This window comes from Rhizopus microsporus (genome assembly GCF_002708625.1).
Source record: "Rhizopus microsporus ATCC 52813 unplaced genomic scaffold scaffold_1, whole genome shotgun sequence".
NCBI lineage: Eukaryota > Fungi > Mucoromycota > Mucoromycetes > Mucorales > Rhizopodaceae > Rhizopus > Rhizopus microsporus.
The window spans coordinates 1,854,492-1,875,950 of NW_019671916.1; the positions used below are offsets into that span (position 1 = coordinate 1,854,492).

Genomic DNA, 21,459 nt, shown 5'->3' on the forward strand with positions numbered 1-21,459 from the left:
TTTTTTCTTTTTTTCTTTCTATTTTTAATTTTTATAAACGAATGTCAAGTGATTTTGTTGTCAGTGAGAAGCATGTCAGGTTTTGCTTTGAAGCCTTGATGGCTCATTTGAAAGAAAAGCCCTATCCAAAACCCGATTTCCCAGATGACGCATAGTAAGGATCATTTACTTTAATAGTTTATCATTCTTATATATTTTTTAGCCCATTGTTTGTCACTTGGCATATTCAATCTCACGGAGAACAGAAGCTTAGAGGTTGCATTGGCAACTTTAATGCTCAAAAGTTGCACAATGGACTTTTAAAATATGCATTGATAAGGTAAGTCAGTGACATATATACACATCATAAAATAAACTGACATTTTCCTAGTGCCTTAAAAGACTCTAGATTCCCTCCCATTAGATTAGCAGAATTCCCTAGACTTTCCTGTGCTGTCTCTTTACTGATCAATTTTGAAAAGGCCAAGGATTATCTTGACTGGGAGATTGGTGTTCATGGTATCTGGATAGAATTTACTCAAGTCAATGGAGAAAAGGATACAGCCACTTATCTACCTGAAGTCATGGTCGAACAAAAGTGGACAAAGGAAGAAGCTATTCATTCTCTCTTGAGAAAAGGTGGATACTATGGAAAGATCACCCAAGAGTACTGTCAGACGAGTATTGTCCTGACTCGATATCAGTCTCAAAAGAAAGAGATGTCATATAAAGAATTATTTGATTAAAACTCCTATTATTTTTATTTTTTCTCTCTCTTTATTTACTCTGTCACAATTATATAAAATGGAGGAAGAATATGAAAGTGTCTTGTTGATCATTCGTGAATGTTTTGGTAACAAGTAGAAAAATATTTTAACCAAAAAAAAAGAGAAAGAAAGAGAAAATGTTAAATGAGTCCCATGGTTAGTTTACAAGATTCCTCCAAGAACAGCAGCAAGAGGATATAGGTAATAAGAAAACAAAAAAAAAAGGGAAAAAAGAAAAAGGGGGGATACTGATATCCAATTTAGAGCTGCTGAATGGGGAGATTTGGCTACGTCATTTTTATGGAAGGGTCGATTGAGAGTTGTGAGTAAAGGTAGAAGGTGTGAGATTAGGTTAGAAGACAGCAGTAGTGGTAATGACTTATAAACCAGAGAAAAAAGGGAACAGCTACTTTAATTATTTATTAAAGGTGAACTATTTGCCATGTGTCCCTATGAGATCCATTCAAATTCTGTTGAAGCTGTATTAGACTCTAGTCGTTACTTTGTTCTCAAGATTGAAAATGAAGGTTTTTATTAAAAAGGGGAGAAACAAAAAGGGGAGGAAAGGCTAATATGTATAAAAATAGGTCGACATGCCTTTATCGGCATGGGTTTCCAAGAAAGATCAGATGCCTTTGATTTCAACGTGACGTTACAAGATTTTGTAAAGTAAGTGTATGATGTCTTTTCTGAAATCAACATTTATTCTATTTTCTATTAGGCAATTAAGGGCTGAAAAAGAAGCGGCTGAACGAACAGTGGATACAACGCCCAAAAAGGATTACGGACTAAAGGAAGGTCAGACGATCAATATTACCATTGGTAATCTAGGCGTCAAAAGATCAAAGCCTCGTTCTGCCACAAATAACAATGATGGTATCGTTCCTTTATTGCCTCCTCCTCCTTCTGCTTCTCAAGTAAAGCAACAACAACAACAACAGCAGAAACCCTTTTTTTAACAATTATGAATACATATATTTTGTGTAATTTTTAGTTCAACAATCTCGTGCCATTGAGTAACATTCTATCTTTTCTGCAAAGTTGTTATTGACAAAATGATCCATTTTGGGAGAGACAGAGAGGGAAAAATGTGCGCGGACGGGCGCGTGTCGATCATCTCTCTGTTTCATGGGAAACAGGGTTACTTTTTTAGAGGACCAATGATAGCAAATAATTTTGATGCAGCTATTCCTCTTTAAGAAATAGATCACTTCTTTCTAGTTCCGTTTCGTTAACCTGTTTTTTTTTTTTTTGCTGTAGAAAAAAGAGAGGAGACAATGCAGTAACTGAGATCGATCTTGTACTAGTGTTTTTACACATAAATATGAAAATAGAGAGAGAGATAAAAGTTAAACTGTTCCCTTTGTATAGAATAGTTCTTACATCTGTAACGCAGCCAATGATTCTAACTGTGTTGCAAACCTGATAGGATAATTAAGAGATTGACACACCGCCCTGAGAATAAAAGAACAACAACAAAAAAATAGATTGTTTACTATTATTACACATTATTTTTATAAAAATAGAATCAAGGATATATAAAGTAGTAAGCGTGAGGTAGTGTGATTGTGCGTGAGATATGTGCGAGATCGCGTGAGGTAGTTGATATATTTTCAAAAGAGCAAAAAAAAGTTTTCAAATTATTATTAGAGTAAATTTAGAATACAACAGCTGCAGCCAAGGCGGAGATAGCAACGAAAGCGACAGACACAGCGGGACGAGTAGCACTTGAGGCACTTTGAGCAGAGGCATCCTTGTTGGTAGTAGACGAGTTGCTGCTAGAAATAGGCTTACTGCTTGAAGTAGTGTTGTTGTTATTGCTAGTGGCTGGGTGGGTAGTAGAAGAGTTGGTAGGAGGACCAACAGGTGTTGATGTGATGGAGATATTAAATTCCTTGGCCATGGCTTGAGATCGAGCAGCGATCCACTCAACCAAACCCCAGGCAGCACCACCTCCATTAGCATTGGGAGCAGAGACACCTTGCCATAAGTTTTGAGTTACTTGGTCAAAAGTCCAGCCAAAGTTGATACCGGGAGATTGTTGGACGATCGAACGATCCCATTGGAGATCAGGTAAGAGGAAATCGTGAAGAGCCAAGACACGGTTGGTCAAGGTAACATTGTTGAACAAGACACTGACGGTATCCTTCAAGTACTTCTCAAAGAGAGCTTGTTTATCAGGGTTCTTCAAGAGGCCGTTGATCATAACAGCGGCAGGGTAACGGTTGGGGAATTCTTTGTATGAGACAGAGATGAAGTTGTTGCCTTCGGGAACAGCCAAATTGACACCAAAGGTGCCATCAAAGTCTTGGTCGATAAAGTACCACTTGTTGTTATCGGTAGGATCACGGTAAGCACCGTCGTTGGTTTGACCCATCCAGTAGCCATCCCAGTGACCGGCCAAGTATTCCATGACCATAAAGCGAAGGAAATGGTCGACATCAAACATCTTTTCAAAATTGGCAATGGCATTGTTGTCTGCATAGTTGGTCTCGTTCCAGGCCTTGCAGAGAGGGTCAAGTGCTTCGTAGGCTTCACCGTTGGGGTTGTTCTTGTTGGCAACCCAAGAGGCATAACCATCGAGATTGCCAGGATGGTATTGGAAATCAGCACCAGAGGCACCATCAAACAAAGGTCCGAGAGTGGCTGGAGGCTTACCAGCGTAGAACATGGCATTGATGAAGGAAAAGTCGGTGATATCATCCAACATGTTGAAAGTACCAAAGCCTTGTCCGTTGATGAACAAACGAACCATGGTTGCTTCATTGGCATAGGTACCCATGGCATGCAAGACATCAGCGTAAAGACGCTCACGGAGTTGAGTGGGGTCTTCTTCCATATGACGAAGCTTGAAGAAGTTACGATTGCCCATAGAGTCTGATCCAGACAATCGCCAGTTCCATGATTGTTTGGCATTGTTGTGCTTCTTGCCAGCACCGTGAATACCAAATGATACGTTTTGGAAAGTGTGAACGTAGTTGGAGCCAATGAAGGTCAAGGTACCCGATACTCTGTCAGCAGGAACATTCTTGACCAAATTGGTTACTTGAGTATCATCACCTTGGAAGAATACGGTGGGAATATAATTGTCATCGAAAATTTCGGGCTTTGGTCCTTTACGAGTCCATTGAGGCTACCGAAATGAGAAAATCAGCTGAGAAAAAAAAAAAAAAGCTAAATTTAGCTTACATTGTTTTCAATTGGCCAAGGTAATTGAGGAAGATTTGCGTAGGTGACAGGACGATTGATAAAATCATTATATGTTGAGTTGGTAATTCCCTTCAATGAACGATCAAAATTTTCTTCTGTTCCACCTACGACGTACTATAATAATAACAATGTGTCAATCTAACGTCATTATCATATTATATGTGTGTGTACCTTGTAAGTAGTAGCTGACCCTGTTTCAGCAGTACCAGTGAAATAAGGTACGCTTGGATTAGATGCTTTCAAGGCAACTTGTTGTCCATTAACTGATACTTTTACATCAGTTGCGCTAGGAGCAATGACATTAAATTGAATGTTGGCAGCATGCACTGCTACTAATAATGCACTGGATATAATAGCAAGTGATAATTTCATAACAAAAAAAAAAGAAAGAGAGAGAAAGGAAAGAAAAAGAAAAAAGGGATGGAAAGAAAAGAAAGAGTGAAGCGGATTGCCCTGTTTAAATAAACACGTTCATTGTGCGGAGAACAAGCTGTTTACTAATAATAGGAGTATGGTTACATAAAAAGGAGATTGGGGGAGTTAAACGATGTGTTACCATATCAACCTTAAAGGAGAGACAGTGGGGGGAGTGAAATGAGAGAGAAAAGGACTTGTGTGTGATCGGGAAAAACTTGTACAGTCTGCTGTACCAATGATTTTCCTAATTTGCTTAAACAATAAACTCTTTTTTTTTCTGGTACACTAGTCGGAATTTGAATTGAAAAATTTACTCTTCTTTTCAACCATGGACCGTAAATCACGTTCATCTCGTTTACATGAAGACATGAATGAAGAGGTTAACTTGTGGAAACAGATATGCTACTCTTTAGCAAAATTGGAAGGGCTTCAAAAGGATGAAGAAGTTGTTATAAATACTATAAATAAATTCCATTATTCGCTTGAAAAAGGTATCACTTTATCAAGATATTTTGCCACTTGTTTTTAATTGTTGTATAAAAGGAATTTCTAGTACTATTCATCAAAAGTTAAAAGAAAGTTATAAGCGAGGTATTGAACTGTCCAATCATGAATCAAAGTAAGTTGTGGATTGAATATTAATACATGCAAGCATTTAACACTTTACAAGGTTAGTCCGGGATATCATTGAAAAGTTAACAGTCTTGATTGCATTAAAAGATACAAGTGAACAAGGTTTATTATCACTACACTTCTTGACCTTCCCTCATTACACAAAAGTAACAATTTAATCTCATTTCTCTTTTCTTAATCAGATCAAAAAAGAAAAAAACGAAAGACAGAAGGTGCAGATTCCAGGTAATACACTTCGATATGGATTGCCTTTTATATCAACTTATCTTTTTATTTATAGATTTAATGGAAGTGCACATGCTATTTTCACAAAAGGAACAACTGTAAAACAATCCTTAATTACTAGTTTATTATGGTTACTATAACAACAATTTACTTCTCTAGGTTGCTGCTAAACAACCAGATAAAAATGATGAATGGATCCTGGCTGTGGTCATACAATATTATCCTGACAGAAATAAGTATCAAGTGGAAGATGTCGATCAAGATGAATATGGTGGCAAACAGTAAACTATATTTATACTTATAGTTCTTGTAGTAAAAATAGGTTATTAATTATATCAATCTAGACACTATATGCTCTCTCCCAAGTATGTCATTCCTGTTCCTACGCCAAAAGAGGCTGAAATGGCACCTGAAATACCTGCCCATCAAGAGGTCTTGGCTTTGTATCCTAGTACAACTTGCTTTTACCGAGCCGTAGTGATCTCACCTCCGAGCAAAGTAAGAATGTTTGTGATTATAAGTGGACAAACGTATAACAACCAATATAATAGAATAAGGATATAAGGAATTATAAAGTACAGTTTGAAGATGATAATGATGAAGTAAAGCAGGTTGCACCCGAACATGTTCTTGAAATGCCAAAGACATTATAAAACGACACAAATACATATAAATACACATACACACATATATACACACACACACACACACACATACGCTGGCCGGTTGTTTTTCCTCTTTTATTGCGCTTCTATATATATATAAACGTAAAATACATAGCACACATTTTATTAAAATGAAAACCATCATATTAAAATCGTACAAATCGTAAAAAACAGACGCATAAAATGCTAGCGTTCCCTTATTACATGTTTCTTCTTTCCCTACAGCAGTTTTGTCAATTTTATTATTAGTATGAAAAAGCTTATTGTTTTTCTTCAATCGCTATCATAACGCCATTGTAAAGTTGATTCAATTACTTAAATAATGAGTAGATCAAGTATTGTTTATTGTTCATTATGTAACGAAACTGGCCACTTGCGTCTCTGTAGGCTAGACCCAGTTAGTCAAAATAATCAACAGGCGTTTCACCAGCCAAATTAAGACTATCCTAGCTTGATTGATCACACCAGTAACAACAACAGCAGAGATGAACTAGATGCATTCCATATTCCACAGTGCCCTTTGTCACCGCCAAGGGCCTTTGCTTCCAGTTGAGAGCAACGCACCTTCGTATGCTCAGTTGTACATCTATGATCATTCATATACTACTCAGAGATGACCAGAAAGGAATAAAAATCTGGATTAGGATATTATAAGAAACCTTTCAACCGTACTTGCTCGATGCAAACCCTTCCTATGTCTTTACCGTCATACGCATGAGATATTGAGCAGCTATGAGAGCTCTAACCCCAACAGTGAGGATATATTTAATAGTGATGACTCTGCTGAAAGAGGCTCACCCTACAGTATTGCTGGTCTCCCATGAGAATGAGGCTAATTGAAGGAGACGATAGATGCACTTACAGCTTGCCAGCTATGGAAGAATTTGCCGTGGTTACTCCTATTGAGTATAGTGAGAGAAGCTTCCGTGACATTGTTCTTGCTTTGAGCCAGATACATGCTGCATATATGCCAACTCACTACATACTTCTTGTTCTTCATGGAACGCACGGCTGACATTAAAGTTTGCGTTTCTCCTTTTCCTGCTTGCCCTTACTTCTTCGACCACTATTCCTGAATATTATAATGATGATCCATGGTCATCTTGTGCCATTTTGGTATTCTTATCTATCAGTTTTATAAAGAAAAATACATTGAGAATCACAGTAAAGCATACAGTATATCTAAAGTAAAGTAGTTTTTCGTTCGAGAAGAATTTTACTATTAAAAACAAGTTGTCGATCATTAATTTAACATGGCAGGGCTAACTGCAGCTACTTTCCTTTTTTTCTTTTTTCTTTACTTGAACCTGAAGAATTTAAGTGCATTAGCGAATTATCTATTTAAAAATTGCAAGGTTGGACTCATTCTTACTAGCTGCTCCTACACGTCTGCAAGACTATCAAAGAATCCATAACTACTACTGTCAAGATAATTGGTATGTTGTTATCTAACATGGTGGGAAATTTAACAAAACTATGTATGGAATATGTCTCAAAAGTTAAAGTTCAAGGCGTATATCGACAAGCAAAAGGAACTCAAGAAGCTGTTAAAGGTTATTCGACAACAGCAAGAAATATGGCACATCAAGTACAGTTGGCGCTAAAAACCAAAACAGTCTAACTGAGGGACCGAATTTGTTTATGTCAACGAGCATTTAACAAGTCAGATATGTAACAAGTGTAAAACCAATCAATTGAATAATATTTCCATTGCTTGATCAAAGCGAAGAGTATATTCTGTTCTTAAGTGTGAACGTTGTGGTACGGCGTGGAATCGTGCATTAAATATATATGGTATGATAATGAAAGTTCTCCCCCCTTCAGAGGACCCGCAAAAGATTAACGGTGCTCTTGGATTTAAAGCGCTATCCATAACGGCAGTGCATTCCTTCATGTCTCGGTAAGTATAAAGCGAATTAATGCATTATTTTTTATTCATTAGTCTTCTAGTTATATTCAAATAAATAACTAAGCCCATACTTTTAATAAATTATCCCAGCTGCCTGTGCAGAGAGACATACCATCGGGCGCAATATCTAAGCAAGACACCCGATTATTGTGTGCATCAAGTGCACTCACACGTTCACCTTTTAGAATATCCCATGCATAACAATGGTAATCATCATAGCCCCCAAAGAGCACTCTACCTGAAATGGAGAAAGCGACAGATGTCACTCCGCTAAACACTTGCTCATGCGTAAATATATTTAGTTCTCTATCCGCTCGAAGATCAAATAGACGACAGCTAGCATCGTCAGATCCTGTGCCTATAGCACTACCACTAGGAAAGAATCGGACCGCATTGATATCAGACTCATGCCCGCTAAAGGATTGAACGCATTTTTGGGTTCGTAGATCCCATATTTTCGCAGTAGCATCACAGGCGCCTGAAACAAAAATGGTTGGATTGTCGGGTGATATGGCGAGGCTGTCAACATATTCATTAATATTCTGCACATTTTTTTTTTTGTACATTTTTTTTACCTCATGACATCACCTGTGTGATCATTGAATTCGTGTAGCTTGCTGCCAAGATCAATATCCCATAATATACAGCTGGTATCACCGCTTGATGTCAATATTTGATGATCGCTCAAAAATCGACAACAGCTTAAGTATCCCGTATGTCCTGACAACTCTCTGATAGGTTTTGTTGGTGATTCCAGATTGTGAATGGAACACGTATTGTCCAATCCTCCCGAAGCAACAAAATTCCCACTGGGCGAGTAAGCACATGTCATGACCCATGAGGACTTTAGAGGAACGGAGCAGAGTTTGTGCGTAGAGTATGCATTCCATATCAGTAGTTTGCCGTCCTGTGAAGCAGATACAACGTTCTGTTTGTTTGATCCCCATTGTAAGGCATAGACTTTGGCCAAATGGCCCTTTAATATCCGCCGTGCCTTCATTGCCAAGGGTGGCAAACTTTGTACTTTTTGTGCAACCTGGATCACTTTGTAAAGGAATGCAGTCAGTGTATGCAGTAAAACAAAAAATAGTCTTTACATGTCGTATCAGACAGGTGGTCTCTCTTTTGTCGAATTCGTTCTTTGAGCGATTCTGCGTCTTTTCTGGCAGTTATTATCCTTTCTGCAATCTCATTGTCCGTAATGGAGTTCATTGAATTAGGTAAAGTTGTAAAAGTATAAAGAGGTTAACAATGAAAAAGAAGAGCGGAGAAAAATGAATTTCATATTTTTCAACAGTTTAGTTTGGTTTGTTAGTTTTTCTTTCTCTCTCTTGAGTAAAAATAGCTTCTATTACCACATTATGCAGCAAAATGACTTGCCATAAATTATTCTCAGCGGCGGGAGTAGCGGGCTTCAGGTAGCAGAGTGTGCCTTTTTTATTATTGTATTTCTTATTTGTCAAACCTTTGCTGCTGTTGCAAGCGAAACGAATCAATTGAATTCTTTGATTCATTGGCTGTCTATGGTAACCAGCGGCCCATTTTCTCATTTTAACCTGATTGGCGGATCAGATTGAACAAAAAACTCCGCATCCACCGACTGTGCGATTGGGCTGTGCAATGGGTGTAATGGCAAAAACAGATAACTGAAAATAAGCTTAGTTTTTTTTCTATATCACTTGTTTCTGTATCTTTTTTTTTCCAGCTCACAATGGATACTGATGAGCAGGTTGGCTATCTAACCGCTTTCTGCTGCTATGTTTTATTTTGCTTATTATCGTATAGTATAGGTTAATCAAGAACGATCTTCGAAATGCCACAGTGAAAGAGTTGACAGATTGCATGCGATCTATAAATGCTACTACACATGGACAAGCTAAACTTATTTTGAGCGGAAGAAAAGACGAAGTAGTGGCTAGATTAGCACATTACATTGTTAATTTGATAGCAGGCAATAAAAAGAACGCATTAGCCGCTGTTGTAGATATTGTCAATGCCAACGCCTCTAGAAAGTAGGCAAGAAAAAAAGAGTTTCTCGATATGTTTACTAATTGACATATGCACAGAGTATCATGGAGTTTTATCAATGACACAATCATGTTGAATCATCATAGATTAGAGCATCGAACCATTTATCGTCCTACATCCATTTCAGCACCTGCAATTCCAGTATTTGAAGATAACGACCAAGTTAGGTTCAAGTGTAGCGTATTTTTTGAACCCATGATGAAATTGACGACACTGAAGCTAGCACCAGGTAAATATGGAAAAGGTATTATAAAGCCATATATATTAAACGTTGCATGATATTATCCCTTCCCCTGTTGTATAGCTTCTCAAGAACGTAAGGCCAAGCTATTTCAATTTATGTTAACTCCCGAGCAACGCGACCTACTTGCTCTAACTCATGAAGCAGACGACCGACCGCAATATCAAATACGCTTCTTTTGCGCAAAAGCCGGTGATCTTTCTGCGGAATCATTCAGTAAAGAATTGCTAGTAGAGTTTCCAAGCATCTGTGAGCTTCGAATCAACGGAAGTATTATTGGAGGAAGTGTAGGTGATATAGATTGAAGTACTGGGTTACGCGAACGTCACAGAAAATTGATTTTGTGCATCTTTTTGTAGACATTAAGAGGATTGAGAAACAGACCAGGGACAGTGAATCCGCCAGATTTGACAGTCATGATAAAGAAACATGCCTTGAATAATGTAGAATTGGTTTATATAAATTCGGAATCAATGTATATTGCGGGCATATATATGGTAAAAAGAACACCTATATCAACTTTACTAGAAGGGATGAAACAAAGAGAGATACCAAAAGAAAGAGTATTAAAAGACAGTAAGATCAAAAAAGATGATCATTATCTCACACTAATATTTTATTACAAGTACAAGATAAACAAGAAGAGGATGACGTTGTTATGGAATCACAGACACTTTCGATGAAATGTCCGGTAGGCGCTCTATATCTTGTTGATTATATGTGTGTACTTATAGCAATTAGCTTGCGTTCACGCGTATCGTTACGCCCATTCGATCAACTCACTGTAATCACCTTCAATGCTTTGATGCAAATACATTTTTGCTCATGAACGAACAGACACCAACATGGTCTTGTCCGGTTTGTTATAAACGAATAGAAAACTGTGATGATCTCGTTTTGGATGGTTATTTCATGGAAATATTGAAAAATACACCAAAACATATCGACAGCGTGCGGGTTGAGCCCAATGGGCACATTACGATCGTTGATGAACACCCATCAATGGACGAAGAGGATGACTCAGAACAAGAAATAGAACATCTAAAGAAAGAAGAAACAGTAGTTGAGCTACTAGACGATGATAGTGATAACAATACAAGTATACCTCCTAATAATCATGATAATTCAAATAAGCGTCCACGACTGAATGGGGAAATTGATACAGAGCCTCCACCACAGCAACAAAATACAGCGAAAAGGATACGACAGGATGTTATTGATCTAACGCTAAGTAGTGATGAAGAAGAAGAAAGGTAAGCACTTGATTACATTGAAAATAATAAAGGGGCTCATTCGCAGTTCAAGTAGGCATGTAGATACAACAGCAGCAACACATCCATATCAACAAGAACAAATGCAACAGCAACAAGAGGAACCACTGATGACCTTACATAGCATCGACCCTGACCAAAGCTTTGCAATATCCGATATCTTACATCCAGTTACTCAGTATTCTGTACATGACCTTCTTTCTTCACCGAGTGTACGTCCTCCTTCACCTGAAAATGCATCTTCATTATGATACAACAATAATAATAGTAATAAAAAGTAAATTAGCAAGTTTTTCTTTTATTCAGATGCACGCAACACTCTTTGAACTTCTAGTCTTCTTTCTTCTAGCAATGCTTCTAATTCACGCTTCTTTGCACGCACATCGTCCACGATCCTGTTGAGACGACGTACTGCATCACGAGCAGCCTCGATATCTCTTTCCTGTTTGCGCACCTTGTCTTCAATATCGGACTGATCCGTGAGCTGACGAAGCTTGTAATCATAAAGTGCTTGAAATTGATCACGAAGAGGGCGGGAAGCAAAGGATTCGTAGTGTTCACTTTCTTTAGCCTGGGCTGCTCTTTGCTCTGCCTCTCTAACACGCTCCTTGAGTTCTGCTAATTCACGTTTCAGCATCTCTTCCTCGTCGTATTTGCTGCCTGATAATGTGCTCTTTGAACTTAGAGATGTACTGGCTGCTCCTAAGCGACTCACATAGTTATCTGCCAGTTTGGCGCTGCTTGACATGGGCGTACTGTTGCCCTTACGAGCACCTGTGCCCGATCCAGGACGTTGACCAAAATCAGCTGCATATTCTCCAGCGAATGCAGCATGGAGATCAGGAGGTAATTCTTTGGGAATACGAGCACCCTTGGTGCGCTGGTTAAGAACGTGGTAAAACATGAGACATTGGTCTTGAGTAAGTGCGTTGGCATGGTTGACATCAATCAATGTCCTAAATGAACGTTGAGTATAGTGTTTATGGGGTTCTTCTCTCTTTTTCCTACCATGCATTTGTCAGATCCGTACGAGGAAGACCCAAGGTGTCATAAAAATCATTCATTTGAGCAACTACATGTGAGGACTGATAAGTTCCGATGGCTATTATCATCAAAACAAACTTACACTTGACTTTTCCTGTCTCATTTGCATATTTGGCATAGATATTTTGATACGATGTCATCTCATCAGGCGTCATATCCCACACAAACTCAGGCTCTTGATAAGATTGCTGATAATACCCGGTCGGTTGAGCTTGCTGGTATCCCGTAGGCTGTGGTTGCTGGTATCCCGTAGGCTGTGGTTGCTGGTATCCCGTGGGCTGTGGTTGTTGATACCCTGTAGGCTGTGGTTGCTGATATCCACTAGGATAACCTGTTGCTTGAGGTTGCTGATAATATCCTGTTGGTTGTGGCTGTTGATAGTATCCAGTAGATTGAGGTTGCTGGTAGCTACCATATGATGAAGGTAAGAGATGCGCTTTGGTAGAGGGAACGAGGCTAGGTGGAAGAGAGATGGGCGGTTCAACACCATTGATGCAATCGAATGTCAAGTGCATAGCAATACAAAATTCTTCAAAGTCGAGATTGCCGTCTTTGTCAATGTCTGAAAGGTCCCTATCATAAAGAAGAAGAGAAAGGTTGGAAGAGAAGTTACATCTTGTAGTGTTTTGTTTTATTTACCAAATACGCTCAAGACGATTAGGAGGCAAGTTAGAATTTAACAAGACATCTCTAGCAATTGCACCTAATTGTGCAAGTTATTGAAATATTCAACAGCTAATTATGTGTTTAATTATACCAGACATGTAGCCATTGACTTGGCCTCTTGCTTGAAATATTTCTGCATATTTTTGTCTTTCAGCAGCTGAAATAGCACTCATCTCTTATATTTATATGTTTATGTTTAAGAAAAGAAAAGGTATTAAAAGAAGCACAATTAGGGAAATATCATGGTAGCACGGTCACGATTTCCCAATATAGATTTCACTCTTCTCTAAAAAAAAAGCATACACACACGGACAAAAGCATATGTCTCAAAAAAGAGGGAGTCGTCTTTGTTTATTTTCAATTAAAACAAAAAGCTTAGTGACGACGAGAAGCAGCAATAACAGCTGTAAGTTCTTCAATCTTCTTCTTGGCACGAACAAAAGTACCGAGCTAATAATAAAGACATTAGTTTATGTCCAAAGCAGCTTTCTCCTTTCAACTTACTCTAGCCTTGCAAAGCTTCTTGGCACGCTTGTCCTTGGAGTTCTTGATCAATTCCATGAGACGACGCTCATAGGGAGCATAACCAGTGACTTCACGGACAATGGACTTGACAAAAGTGGTACGCTTGGAGGCGGCCTAATTTAATGTGAGTGATCAATATTCTATACTACAGAGAGATTATGGATATTGAAAAAAACAGAGATGGAAGCATTGTTGAAATATATGACAATCTAGAAATAGAGTGTGCTTGTGCGTAGATGTATGAATTTACGCTTGTTTGAGAGCTTGTCTCTCTGTGTGTGCGCGAATGTGTGTTTGTGTGTATGCTAATGGTTCATTTATACTAGAGATTTTCGCTAATCCATGTCGATTGAATTTATATATTTCCAATGCTTATATTCCATATGCTTTCTGTTCTTTCAATATCCATTCTCTCTTCATCCATCCATACATACACCAATCTTGTTAGAGGGCTTGGCCTTGAGTTCACGACGGGTAGTGATGTGACCCTTGTTGATACCGGCAGCGATTCCAGACTTGGCAGCAACCATTGTTGATGTATAATGAAAGAGGGGGGTTGACAGTTTGTGCTGAGATACTCTTTTGTTTCTAGAATGGATTCCAGTTCCGGCCATGTCCGGCGTCCGGTATTGTCGGACAATAGCTTTTTTTTTGTATCAGTGAAGTGACAGTAAATATATTTGTGTGTATGCGTGTATGGAAAGCAGATCACGTTTAAAAATAGTCTCTCATGACAAAATATACAATATTTCATACAGAATTACATCATGATCGAATCAAGTATATTTATGATCAATAATTAAGGCTATATTTTGTAATTTATTAATGTGCAAAAAAAAGGGAAGCGAGACAGAGAGTCATCGGAGTATTAAATTTTCTTAATCGATTGTATAATCGGATAAGCGATCAATATCAGATGTTCAACTATCAAGTTACATATTATGTATTGATGACCTCTTTAATGCTTTAAATCATAAATGAGATATATGTATTTATTCACTTGGTCTGAAGATAATAAAAGAATCATAAAGACTTTTTGCTTCCTTACCCAACATTTCATACCTTGTTGTAATACGTAAAATGAGATAAATAAGCCCTAGACGCGATTAGAAAGCGTTGGAGATTAAAAATGATTTGATATTAAACCCCCACAGATATAAAAGCTGTGCGAAACTATTACATAAATTTTTTGGCTTTTTCTTTTTTAACCCAACTTTTCCCTTTTCCCGAATAAAATGTTTACTGATAGACAAGTCAACAACGCTAATCAATTCCCTATGCAATGGGTCGCCAACATGGATGTTGATGTCCAACCTAAAGCTGCTCGTAAGACATCCATCATCTGTACGATCGGTCCTAAAACAAACAATGTTGACAAGTTGGTCGAATTGATCGATGCCGGTATGAACATTGTCCGTATGAACTTCTCTCATGGTGACTATGATTATCACAAGTCTGTTCTTGACAACGCCCGTGCTGCTGCTGCTGGTAAGTTCATAACATACGCGCATAAGTGAAATAGAGTTTAACTTTGTATGGCAAAGCACGCCCTGATAAGGTCATTGCTATTGCTCTTGATACCAAGGGTCCTGAAATCCGTACTGGTTTGATGGCCAACGACGTCGAAGTACCTATTACCAAGGGCCACGAAATGAACATTACTACTGATGAAAAGTACGCTACTGCTTGTGATGGCGAAAATATGTACGTTGATTACAAGAACTTGCCTAATGTGATTGACGTCGGCAAGTACATCTACGTCGATGATGGTGTCCTCTCCTTCAAGGTCATTGCCAAGGGTGACAATTATGTTCGTGTCCAAGCACAGAACAACGGTAAGCTCTGCTCCAAGAAAGGTGTCAACCTTCCCAAGACGGCCGTCGACCTTCCTGCTCTTTCTGAAAAGGACAAGAACGATCTTCGCTTCGGTGTTGAAAATGGTGTTGATATGATCTTTGCCTCTTTCATTCGTCGTGCCCAAGATGTCAAGGACATCCGTCGTGTCCTTGGCGAAAAGGGTAAGAACATCAAGATTATCTCCAAGATCGAAAACCACCAAGGTATCATGAACTTTGACGAGATCCTTGCCGAGACTGACGGTGTGATGATTGCTCGTGGCGACATGGGTATCGAAATCCCTTGTGAACGTGTCTTTGTTGCTCAAAAGATGATGATCGCCAAGTGTAATTTGGTTGGTAAGCCCGCTGCTTGTGCCACTCAAATGTTGGAATCCATGACCTACAACCCTCGCCCTACACGTGCTGAAGTATCTGATGTTGCCAACGCCGTCTTAGACGGTGCTGATCTCGTCATGCTTTCTGGTGAAACTGCCAAGGGCTCTTACCCCGTTGAAGCCGTCAAGACAATGGCCACAACTTGTCAATTAGCCGAATCCGTCATCTGTTACAGTCCTCTGTTTAACCAACTTCGCGGCTTGACCCCTTGGCCCACTGACACCACTGAGACTGTTGCTTGTGCTGCTGTCTCTGCTGCTGCCGAACAAAACGCGGGTGCCATCTTGGTCCTCTCCAAGTCCGGTCACTCTGCTCGTCTCGCTTCCAAGTACAGACCTGCTCAACCCATTATCCTCGTCACCCGTGAGACACAGACTGCTCGTCAATCACACCTTCACCGTGGTGTGTTCCCTTTCATCTACACCGACCCTGTTGCTGCCAAGTGGGACGAAGATGTCGAATCTCGTATCAAGTGGGGTATTCAACAAGGCAAGAAAGCTGGTCTTATCAAGTCAAATGACCCAGTCGTCATCGTTCAAGGATGGAAGGGTGGTCTCGGCAACACAAACACTGTCCGTGTGTTGATTGCTCCCTAAACTAGTATCATTATATAAACTCATTCGTGCATACATATTTGTATTTTTGGCATTAATAATAAAGTAATTTTTAACATACTCTTGTCTTTATCTGAAAAGGATAAACAGAACTATTTTGCCGAGCGTGTATGCGGCAATCCTCATGTGGAAAGACACTGTTGATGTGTTGCTTTTATATATATATATATACTGTATACTCACTATGTATTCTTGGTTAATGGGATCAATCATAGGGAAAATAAGAGTACATCAGAATAGTTTACATTGATACAATGATGTATCAAGACTAAACCTGTGAACCTGAGAAATCTTGAAAATATAGGCTGAACAGTGCTAGACTAATAGTTCCAGGAGAACCCCTACCCCAGAAAAGGAGGAAACATCATCATCATTAATAGGATTCACAAACTGTCCAAGCAACCATCGATAGGCTTTATCTCGTCTACCATTCATCTCGCAAGCGCCCAGCAATCGTATTAGACGACAATATGTGCAGAGAAAAAGCAAGCTCATTAAAGTATTAACAAAGAGACAAAGCACAAATCATTCTCACAGGAGAGAGAGAGAGAGAGAAAGAAAGCAAGGAGCATCAGTAAAGAAAGAAATAAAGGAGTTTAGAATATTTAGAGTGTTGACAATTGGCTACAAATGCATTCATATTAATACTAGTACTCTTTTTAATTGAACGCTAGATTCTTTTCTTTTTTTTTTTTACTAAAATACATTACTTGTTATTTAGTACATGTATATGTCAAATTATGCTTTTGATGAGAGGTAAGAAAAGACGGACCTAAAGCATAAAAGGCACGCTATATTTTACGCGTCTTCTATTTATTTATTTATTCAAAATTCATCATTAGCGTACATTATTAACTCCTAACTTTTTTATTCAAGCCACACACGAAAAGAAACCCTTGACAAAAAGGAGGGCAAAACAAAAGAGGTAGTTGTCGAGAACCTTCTTTTAGAACCTTGTTGCTCTTTAATAGTGTCTTTAATGTCTAGGAATGTTTTGGTTTTTCCTTGAATGGAAAATAAGCAAAGCATAAAAGTGACACTGACACCAAATTACATAGGATCCTATCACACGCACACACACACACACAGTCTGGTAATCCTCTAATTCTGGTGTGAACAACTTTAAGTTTTTTTTATTTATTTATGCAGGATAGCGTTATGTTATTCGGCTTGTTTGACATTGCGATTGTACACTTTATTAAAATATGCACCTACTATTCCATATCAATGCGCATGCCTTGAATTTTTAAAAGATTCCCGTGATGGATAAAGGTAGACAATACAAATAGCGAGGACAGATTGCTTTGTTAAAGCAATAATCAATGTATGTGTGACGTCAAATTGGTGTAACAAACTTCAAAAAGATAAAGGTGATCTTTCTCTCTCTCTTTTTCTATCTTTCTTTTAGAGTCATTCATAGTCGCAATATTAGCACAATGTCGATAAAGAAGTGAGACATGCAACCATAGATAAACTTTAATATCTCGATTTTATTTGATTTTGATGTTGCGACATTTTTTTTCTTCCCCCGATATCATTGCATAAAAAGCATCGTGACGGGTTTGGTCACACGGGCTTTCGCTCATCCTCTCCAGTCCATTTTCTTTCTTCCCTTTCTTTCTTTCTTTTTTTCTTTTAAGATTAAAACCAACAAATATGGGTGGAACAGTCAGTAAAGATGAAATTGGTGAACGAAAGCATAAACGGAAGTTATATTCATTAAAACCACAAAAGAGCCATAAAGAACGATCGATCACAAGTCAGCATACGATCATGTCGAATGCAACCGATGAGAACAGCAGTAACTACATCAGTCGGAATAGTGGCAGCAGTGGTCACGTTTATAATAACAATAACAGCATAACAATTAAAGTAACCCCTGTCAAACATCAAACTGTACTTTCTGATCATGTATCACCAATCTCTTCACTGTCTACCTCTGCTCCGATACGCCGATCTTCATGGAGGAAAAGTACAGTGACAACGAACGATAATATGAGTGCTGTCTCATTAGCATCTTGTTTTGATGAAGATAATAATGAAGTTATCTCTTCACCTCGTACATCAATAGCCTCTGATGATCTATTGGATGATAAAAGAAAGAAAAAGAAAAAACTGCCTGGATTAGCATCGGATATCGTATTGGATTCAGCAAGATTCACACAGAATTCACTCTTGGATGATAAGTTTTGGAAGACTCCTATCAAGTCGTATATAGCTTATAACAAAAATGATGAAAAAGAGTACGACAGACAGCTAAGACAGGTATGCTATACGTCCTTCTCCAACTTCTCCATGTCTTATCAATTTCTTTAAAGCATTATGTTTTGAAACATATACTACAGGGTAATATTCATGTTCCTGTGTCAAGAGATAAATCCATCATCATCCTAGACAGTGCCTGCGGTGCCGGTTTCTGGACACTCGATATGGCTTTGGAATATCCTAATGCGACAATTATCGGATTGGACACATTTCCTGATAGGAGTGAAACTATCAGCCCGCTTATTGGTGCACCGAACGTTGTCTACAAATACGGAGACTTGACCACTCGATTACAACTTCCTGATAATTCAATAGACGTCATCTTCCAAAGAGACACAAGCACTGTTTTACCTCATGACTGCTGGCCATCATTGATGAGCGAACTCAAGAGGATTGCGAAACCTGGGGCTTATATAGAATTTATGGAATACAGTAAGGGAAAGCCACATGAGTTTTCATGCATCATATTAAAAAAGATAAAACAGATTTCGATGTAAGGAATCCTGGTCCGGTGCTGGCACTTGTCAACGAATGGTACAAGATCGCGTCTAGTTCGGTTGGTGTTCATCCATCTGAAGTAAAGCGGCTCAAGGACTTTATGATCAAAGCAGGCTTTGTTGATGTACAAGAAAAAATCATAAAGATACCTATTGGTGAATGGCCAGAAGATGAAGGTATATATTTATAATATCTTGATTATTTATTTACTTATATGACAATAGCTCAAAGAGAGAATGGCTTCTTATACAAGCAAGTGATCAAAGCCTTGTTTAAATCAATGAAGGCCTGGTGGGTTTCAGAACTGAACGTGTTAGAAAAGGAGTATGATAAAATCACATATGCCGCTCTCAATGAATTTGATGAGCAAAAATGCTCAATAGAATGGGTGATTTATACCGCCAGAAAACCCATTTGATCCATCTTTTTTTTTATATTCGCCGGTTCGAAGTTATTCATACATTATGCATACACATTAGATGCGACTTTTTTTATATTTAATTTTATCTAATACCCCCCCTTCTTTCTCTCTTCTTTTTTATTAAAAAAAGAAATAGCATCAAGCTATTTTAATCTCTTTCTCTCTCTAATTTACACAGACAATATAATTACCGCCTCAGCAGAGGAGGAGGCATAAACACATTGATTCTTTCATCCCAAGCGCAGGTAGCCACTTGTCCTTCTACATAGAGATTGAAATCTAACCCAAGGACAAATTCGGTATGAGCATCATGCACATGAATCAAGTTCTGCCCAGGTACGGCAGCCGTATCCCAGAATCGTACGCTCATGTCATAGGCGGCACTACCGAGAATATTTGGCCTATGAGGTGACCACTTGACGCGACGAACAGCAAATTCATGTCCAGACAAGCAGATCACTTCTCTATCAGGTCGACGCAAATCCCAGACTTTGATGGTCTTGTCTACTGAACCTGTAGCAAGCATGTGTTCCTGATACTTGTTCCAGTCTAAGCTCAGGATTTCATTGTGATGAGCGCGAATCGTCTGCATGGATCGAGGTGACTTTGTGTCCCATATCTTGATGGTTTGATCTCCTGAAGCTGAAGCGAGCATGGTAGGGTTATAGGGGGACCAGCTGGTACCGTAGACGCAGTGTGTATGTTCTGTGTATGTCTGCAATGATCGAGGTGCTTGGGGGCTCCACTGTGGCCTGTCAGTAAGAGAGAGTTATGTTGCTCATATAACTTACGATTTTAACAGTATGGTCCCACGATCCACTTGAAAATACATCTTTAGTCACCAAGTTCCAATCGACTGAAAACACCTCTCGCTGATGTTCTTGCCAGTTTTGAATAGGAAAATCCTACAATAAAAAAAAAGCAGGTTTAATCCACGGATCAGATTTATATATACACTCTATCATACCGATAGTGTTGCATCCCACATTTTTATTGAACCGTCTCCACTTGATGTAACCAATTGATTCTCATTTATCTCGCTCCATGCTACATCAAATAATCCATCCTGTGTATCGTATCTATAGTAACGTAAGTTTTTTTTTCTCTTCCTAATAAACCTACCGCCATATTTACCCTCTTTCTACTGTTATATTATCACCCATCATATTCATAATAAATAGACGACCGTTGCCCACCAGTCCAAAGTTTGAAGCTGTTGCAACTGCCAGCTTGTTTTCAAAAAAGGGGCTCCATTTTAACTAGTGAGGATATATAAATATAAAGTGTGTTTTTTTAAATTTCAAGTTATACCGAATAACCGTTAAATCCTTCAGTACGAAACTGTGCAAACATGCTTTATAAGAAAGAGAGAAGAAAAGATAACAAGGCCAGCTAAAAAAAAAAAAGGTGTATTCAAGCTGACTGTTCGATATTCTTTATTTTAAAATTCCGCAGCTTCGAGCGAACAAACTGTCGCCCCCCCCCCCGCACGCACGCACACAACGAACACCCGAATAAACTATGCCTGTAAATTATTTGTAATAAAAGTACCTTTCTTATGCAACTATTCTTTACTTTACTTGTCTAAATTTTGTTATATGACAAGAACCGACAAAATCAACTGTACTGACCTTATTTCCTCAAGCGTTATAGGCATTGTATCTTTCTACAAAATGGCCAACAAGACAAAGATGAACAGAGCGAGAGATTAACTAAAGGCTTTTTCTTGTTTAAGCTCATTGTAAGCTTGTTGTTGATAATTGATCTGCATAAAGTTGCCATTCCCTCAGTTAATTATATAGTTTGATATCTGAGATTAAATCAGCAACTCGCCTTTAGGATACTAG

At 38.5% G+C, this 21,459-nt stretch overlaps 11 protein-coding genes across 11 annotated transcripts; 6 read left to right on the top strand and 5 right to left on the bottom strand.

The window, feature by feature from the left end:
• Window positions 1-41: 41 nt before the first annotated feature.
• On the top strand, window positions 42-725 carry RHIMIDRAFT_195791 (DUF51 family protein; the record flags this gene model as incomplete). Its single annotated transcript, XM_023606072.1, has 3 exons — window positions 42-154; window positions 203-319; window positions 371-725. 3 exons carry the CDS (start codon window positions 42-44, stop codon window positions 723-725), a joined length of 585 nt encoding a protein of 194 aa, XP_023471362.1.
• A 58-nt stretch (window positions 726-783) lies between these two features.
• Window positions 784-1,654, top strand: RHIMIDRAFT_184826 (adaptin ear-binding coat-associated protein 1 NECAP-1; the record flags this gene model as incomplete). Its single annotated transcript, XM_023605839.1, has 6 exons — window positions 784-832; window positions 908-947; window positions 1,011-1,117; window positions 1,175-1,273; window positions 1,334-1,415; window positions 1,477-1,654. Coding segments are annotated over 6 exons (555 nt in total), but the record flags the coding sequence as incomplete, so codon positions are not given.
• A 352-nt stretch (window positions 1,655-2,006) lies between these two features.
• Window positions 2,007-4,431, bottom strand: RHIMIDRAFT_254501 (uncharacterized protein). Its single transcript, XM_023611097.1, has 3 exons — window positions 4,128-4,431; window positions 3,936-4,070; window positions 2,007-3,879 (listed from the first exon to the last, which is right to left on the bottom strand). Exons 1-3 carry the CDS (start codon window positions 4,326-4,328, stop codon window positions 2,404-2,406), a joined length of 1,812 nt encoding a protein of 603 aa, XP_023471364.1. The 5' UTR covers window positions 4,329-4,431; the 3' UTR covers window positions 2,007-2,403.
• Window positions 4,408-5,948, top strand: RHIMIDRAFT_254511 (uncharacterized protein). Its single transcript, XM_023611098.1, has 8 exons — window positions 4,408-4,864; window positions 4,917-4,992; window positions 5,044-5,108; window positions 5,189-5,231; window positions 5,287-5,329; window positions 5,391-5,512; window positions 5,576-5,729; window positions 5,783-5,948. Exons 1-8 carry the CDS (start codon window positions 4,702-4,704, stop codon window positions 5,882-5,884), a joined length of 768 nt encoding a protein of 255 aa, XP_023471365.1. The 5' UTR covers window positions 4,408-4,701; the 3' UTR covers window positions 5,885-5,948.
• Window positions 5,949-7,772: 1,824 nt separating this feature from the next.
• Window positions 7,773-9,123, bottom strand: RHIMIDRAFT_254525 (guanine nucleotide-binding protein, beta subunit). Its single transcript, XM_023611099.1, has 4 exons — window positions 8,903-9,123; window positions 8,381-8,849; window positions 7,847-8,324; window positions 7,773-7,796 (listed from the first exon to the last, which is right to left on the bottom strand). Exons 1-3 carry the CDS (start codon window positions 9,015-9,017, stop codon window positions 7,865-7,867), a joined length of 1,044 nt encoding a protein of 347 aa, XP_023471366.1. The 5' UTR covers window positions 9,018-9,123; the 3' UTR covers window positions 7,773-7,796; window positions 7,847-7,864.
• Window positions 9,124-9,370: 247 nt separating this feature from the next.
• On the top strand, window positions 9,371-11,596 carry RHIMIDRAFT_310309 (uncharacterized protein; the record flags this gene model as incomplete). Its single annotated transcript, XM_023614648.1, has 8 exons — window positions 9,371-9,534; window positions 9,591-9,817; window positions 9,872-10,062; window positions 10,138-10,361; window positions 10,434-10,650; window positions 10,701-10,765; window positions 10,816-11,327; window positions 11,374-11,596. Exons 1-8 carry the CDS (start codon window positions 9,517-9,519, stop codon window positions 11,594-11,596), a joined length of 1,677 nt encoding a protein of 558 aa, XP_023471367.1. The 5' UTR covers window positions 9,371-9,516.
• A 47-nt stretch (window positions 11,597-11,643) lies between these two features.
• On the bottom strand, window positions 11,644-13,228 carry RHIMIDRAFT_233086 (EF-hand; the record flags this gene model as incomplete). The annotated part of the gene is made up of 5 exons (XM_023607883.1): window positions 11,644-12,301; window positions 12,354-12,417; window positions 12,472-12,962; window positions 13,029-13,092; window positions 13,147-13,228. 5 exons carry the CDS (start codon window positions 13,226-13,228, stop codon window positions 11,644-11,646), a joined length of 1,359 nt encoding a protein of 452 aa, XP_023471368.1.
• Window positions 13,229-13,430: 202 nt separating this feature from the next.
• On the bottom strand, window positions 13,431-14,110 carry RHIMIDRAFT_233087 (ribosomal protein L36e; the record flags this gene model as incomplete). Its single annotated transcript, XM_023607884.1, has 3 exons — window positions 13,431-13,505; window positions 13,560-13,694; window positions 14,015-14,110. 3 exons carry the CDS (start codon window positions 14,108-14,110, stop codon window positions 13,431-13,433), a joined length of 306 nt encoding a protein of 101 aa, XP_023471369.1.
• Window positions 14,111-14,442: 332 nt separating this feature from the next.
• RHIMIDRAFT_210559 (pyruvate kinase) lies at window positions 14,443-16,463 on the top strand. Its single transcript, XM_023607174.1, has 2 exons — window positions 14,443-15,068; window positions 15,125-16,463. The coding sequence occupies exons 1-2, from the start codon at window positions 14,816-14,818 to the stop codon at window positions 16,408-16,410; spliced, it is 1,539 nt and encodes a 512-aa protein (XP_023471370.1). The 5' UTR covers window positions 14,443-14,815; the 3' UTR covers window positions 16,411-16,463.
• Window positions 16,464-17,813: 1,350 nt separating this feature from the next.
• Window positions 17,814-19,704, top strand: RHIMIDRAFT_10572 (S-adenosyl-L-methionine-dependent methyltransferase). Its single transcript, XM_023605175.1, has 4 exons — window positions 17,814-18,693; window positions 18,747-19,125; window positions 19,179-19,367; window positions 19,416-19,704. Exons 1-4 carry the CDS (start codon window positions 18,085-18,087, stop codon window positions 19,607-19,609), a joined length of 1,371 nt encoding a protein of 456 aa, XP_023471371.1. The 5' UTR covers window positions 17,814-18,084; the 3' UTR covers window positions 19,610-19,704.
• Window positions 19,705-19,799: 95 nt separating this feature from the next.
• Window positions 19,800-20,965, bottom strand: RHIMIDRAFT_196226 (WD40 repeat-like protein; the record flags this gene model as incomplete). Its single annotated transcript, XM_023606108.1, has 5 exons — window positions 19,800-20,357; window positions 20,404-20,517; window positions 20,580-20,691; window positions 20,747-20,871; window positions 20,924-20,965. The coding sequence occupies 5 exons, from the start codon at window positions 20,963-20,965 to the stop codon at window positions 19,800-19,802; spliced, it is 951 nt and encodes a 316-aa protein (XP_023471372.1).
• Between the last annotated feature and the right edge of the window lie 494 nt (window positions 20,966-21,459).

Coding starts and splice junctions, on each gene's coding strand:
- RHIMIDRAFT_254501 (XM_023611097.1), bottom strand. CDS start 4,328: ATGAAATTATCACTTGCTATTATATCCAGTGCATTATTAGTAGCAGTG. Junction 4,071..4,127: donor GGTCAGCTACTACTTACAAG/GTACACACACAT, acceptor TTATTATTATAG/TACGTCGTAGGTGGAACAGA. Junction 3,880..3,935: donor CTTGGCCAATTGAAAACAAT/GTAAGCTAAATT, acceptor TCATTTCGGTAG/CCTCAATGGACTCGTAAAGG.
- RHIMIDRAFT_254511 (XM_023611098.1), top strand. CDS start 4,702: ATGGACCGTAAATCACGTTCATCTCGTTTACATGAAGACATGAATGAA. Junction 5,232..5,286: donor ACAGAAGGTGCAGATTCCAG/GTAATACACTTC, acceptor TTTTATTTATAG/ATTTAATGGAAGTGCACATG. Junction 5,730..5,782: donor TGATCTCACCTCCGAGCAAA/GTAAGAATGTTT, acceptor CCAATATAATAG/AATAAGGATATAAGGAATTA.
- RHIMIDRAFT_254525 (XM_023611099.1), bottom strand. CDS start 9,017: ATGAACTCCATTACGGACAATGAGATTGCAGAAAGGATAATAACTGCC. Junction 8,850..8,902: donor CCACCTGTCTGATACGACAT/GTAAAGACTATT, acceptor TCCTTTACAAAG/TGATCCAGGTTGCACAAAAA. Junction 8,325..8,380: donor CACACAGGTGATGTCATGAG/GTAAAAAAAATG, acceptor ATATGTTGACAG/CCTCGCCATATCACCCGACA.
- RHIMIDRAFT_210559 (XM_023607174.1), top strand. CDS start 14,816: ATGTTTACTGATAGACAAGTCAACAACGCTAATCAATTCCCTATGCAA. Junction 15,069..15,124: donor CGCCCGTGCTGCTGCTGCTG/GTAAGTTCATAA, acceptor TGTATGGCAAAG/CACGCCCTGATAAGGTCATT.
- RHIMIDRAFT_10572 (XM_023605175.1), top strand. CDS start 18,085: ATGGGTGGAACAGTCAGTAAAGATGAAATTGGTGAACGAAAGCATAAA. Junction 18,694..18,746: donor ACGACAGACAGCTAAGACAG/GTATGCTATACG, acceptor ATTTCTTTAAAG/CATTATGTTTTGAAACATAT. Junction 19,368..19,415: donor TGAATGGCCAGAAGATGAAG/GTATATATTTAT, acceptor ATATGACAATAG/CTCAAAGAGAGAATGGCTTC.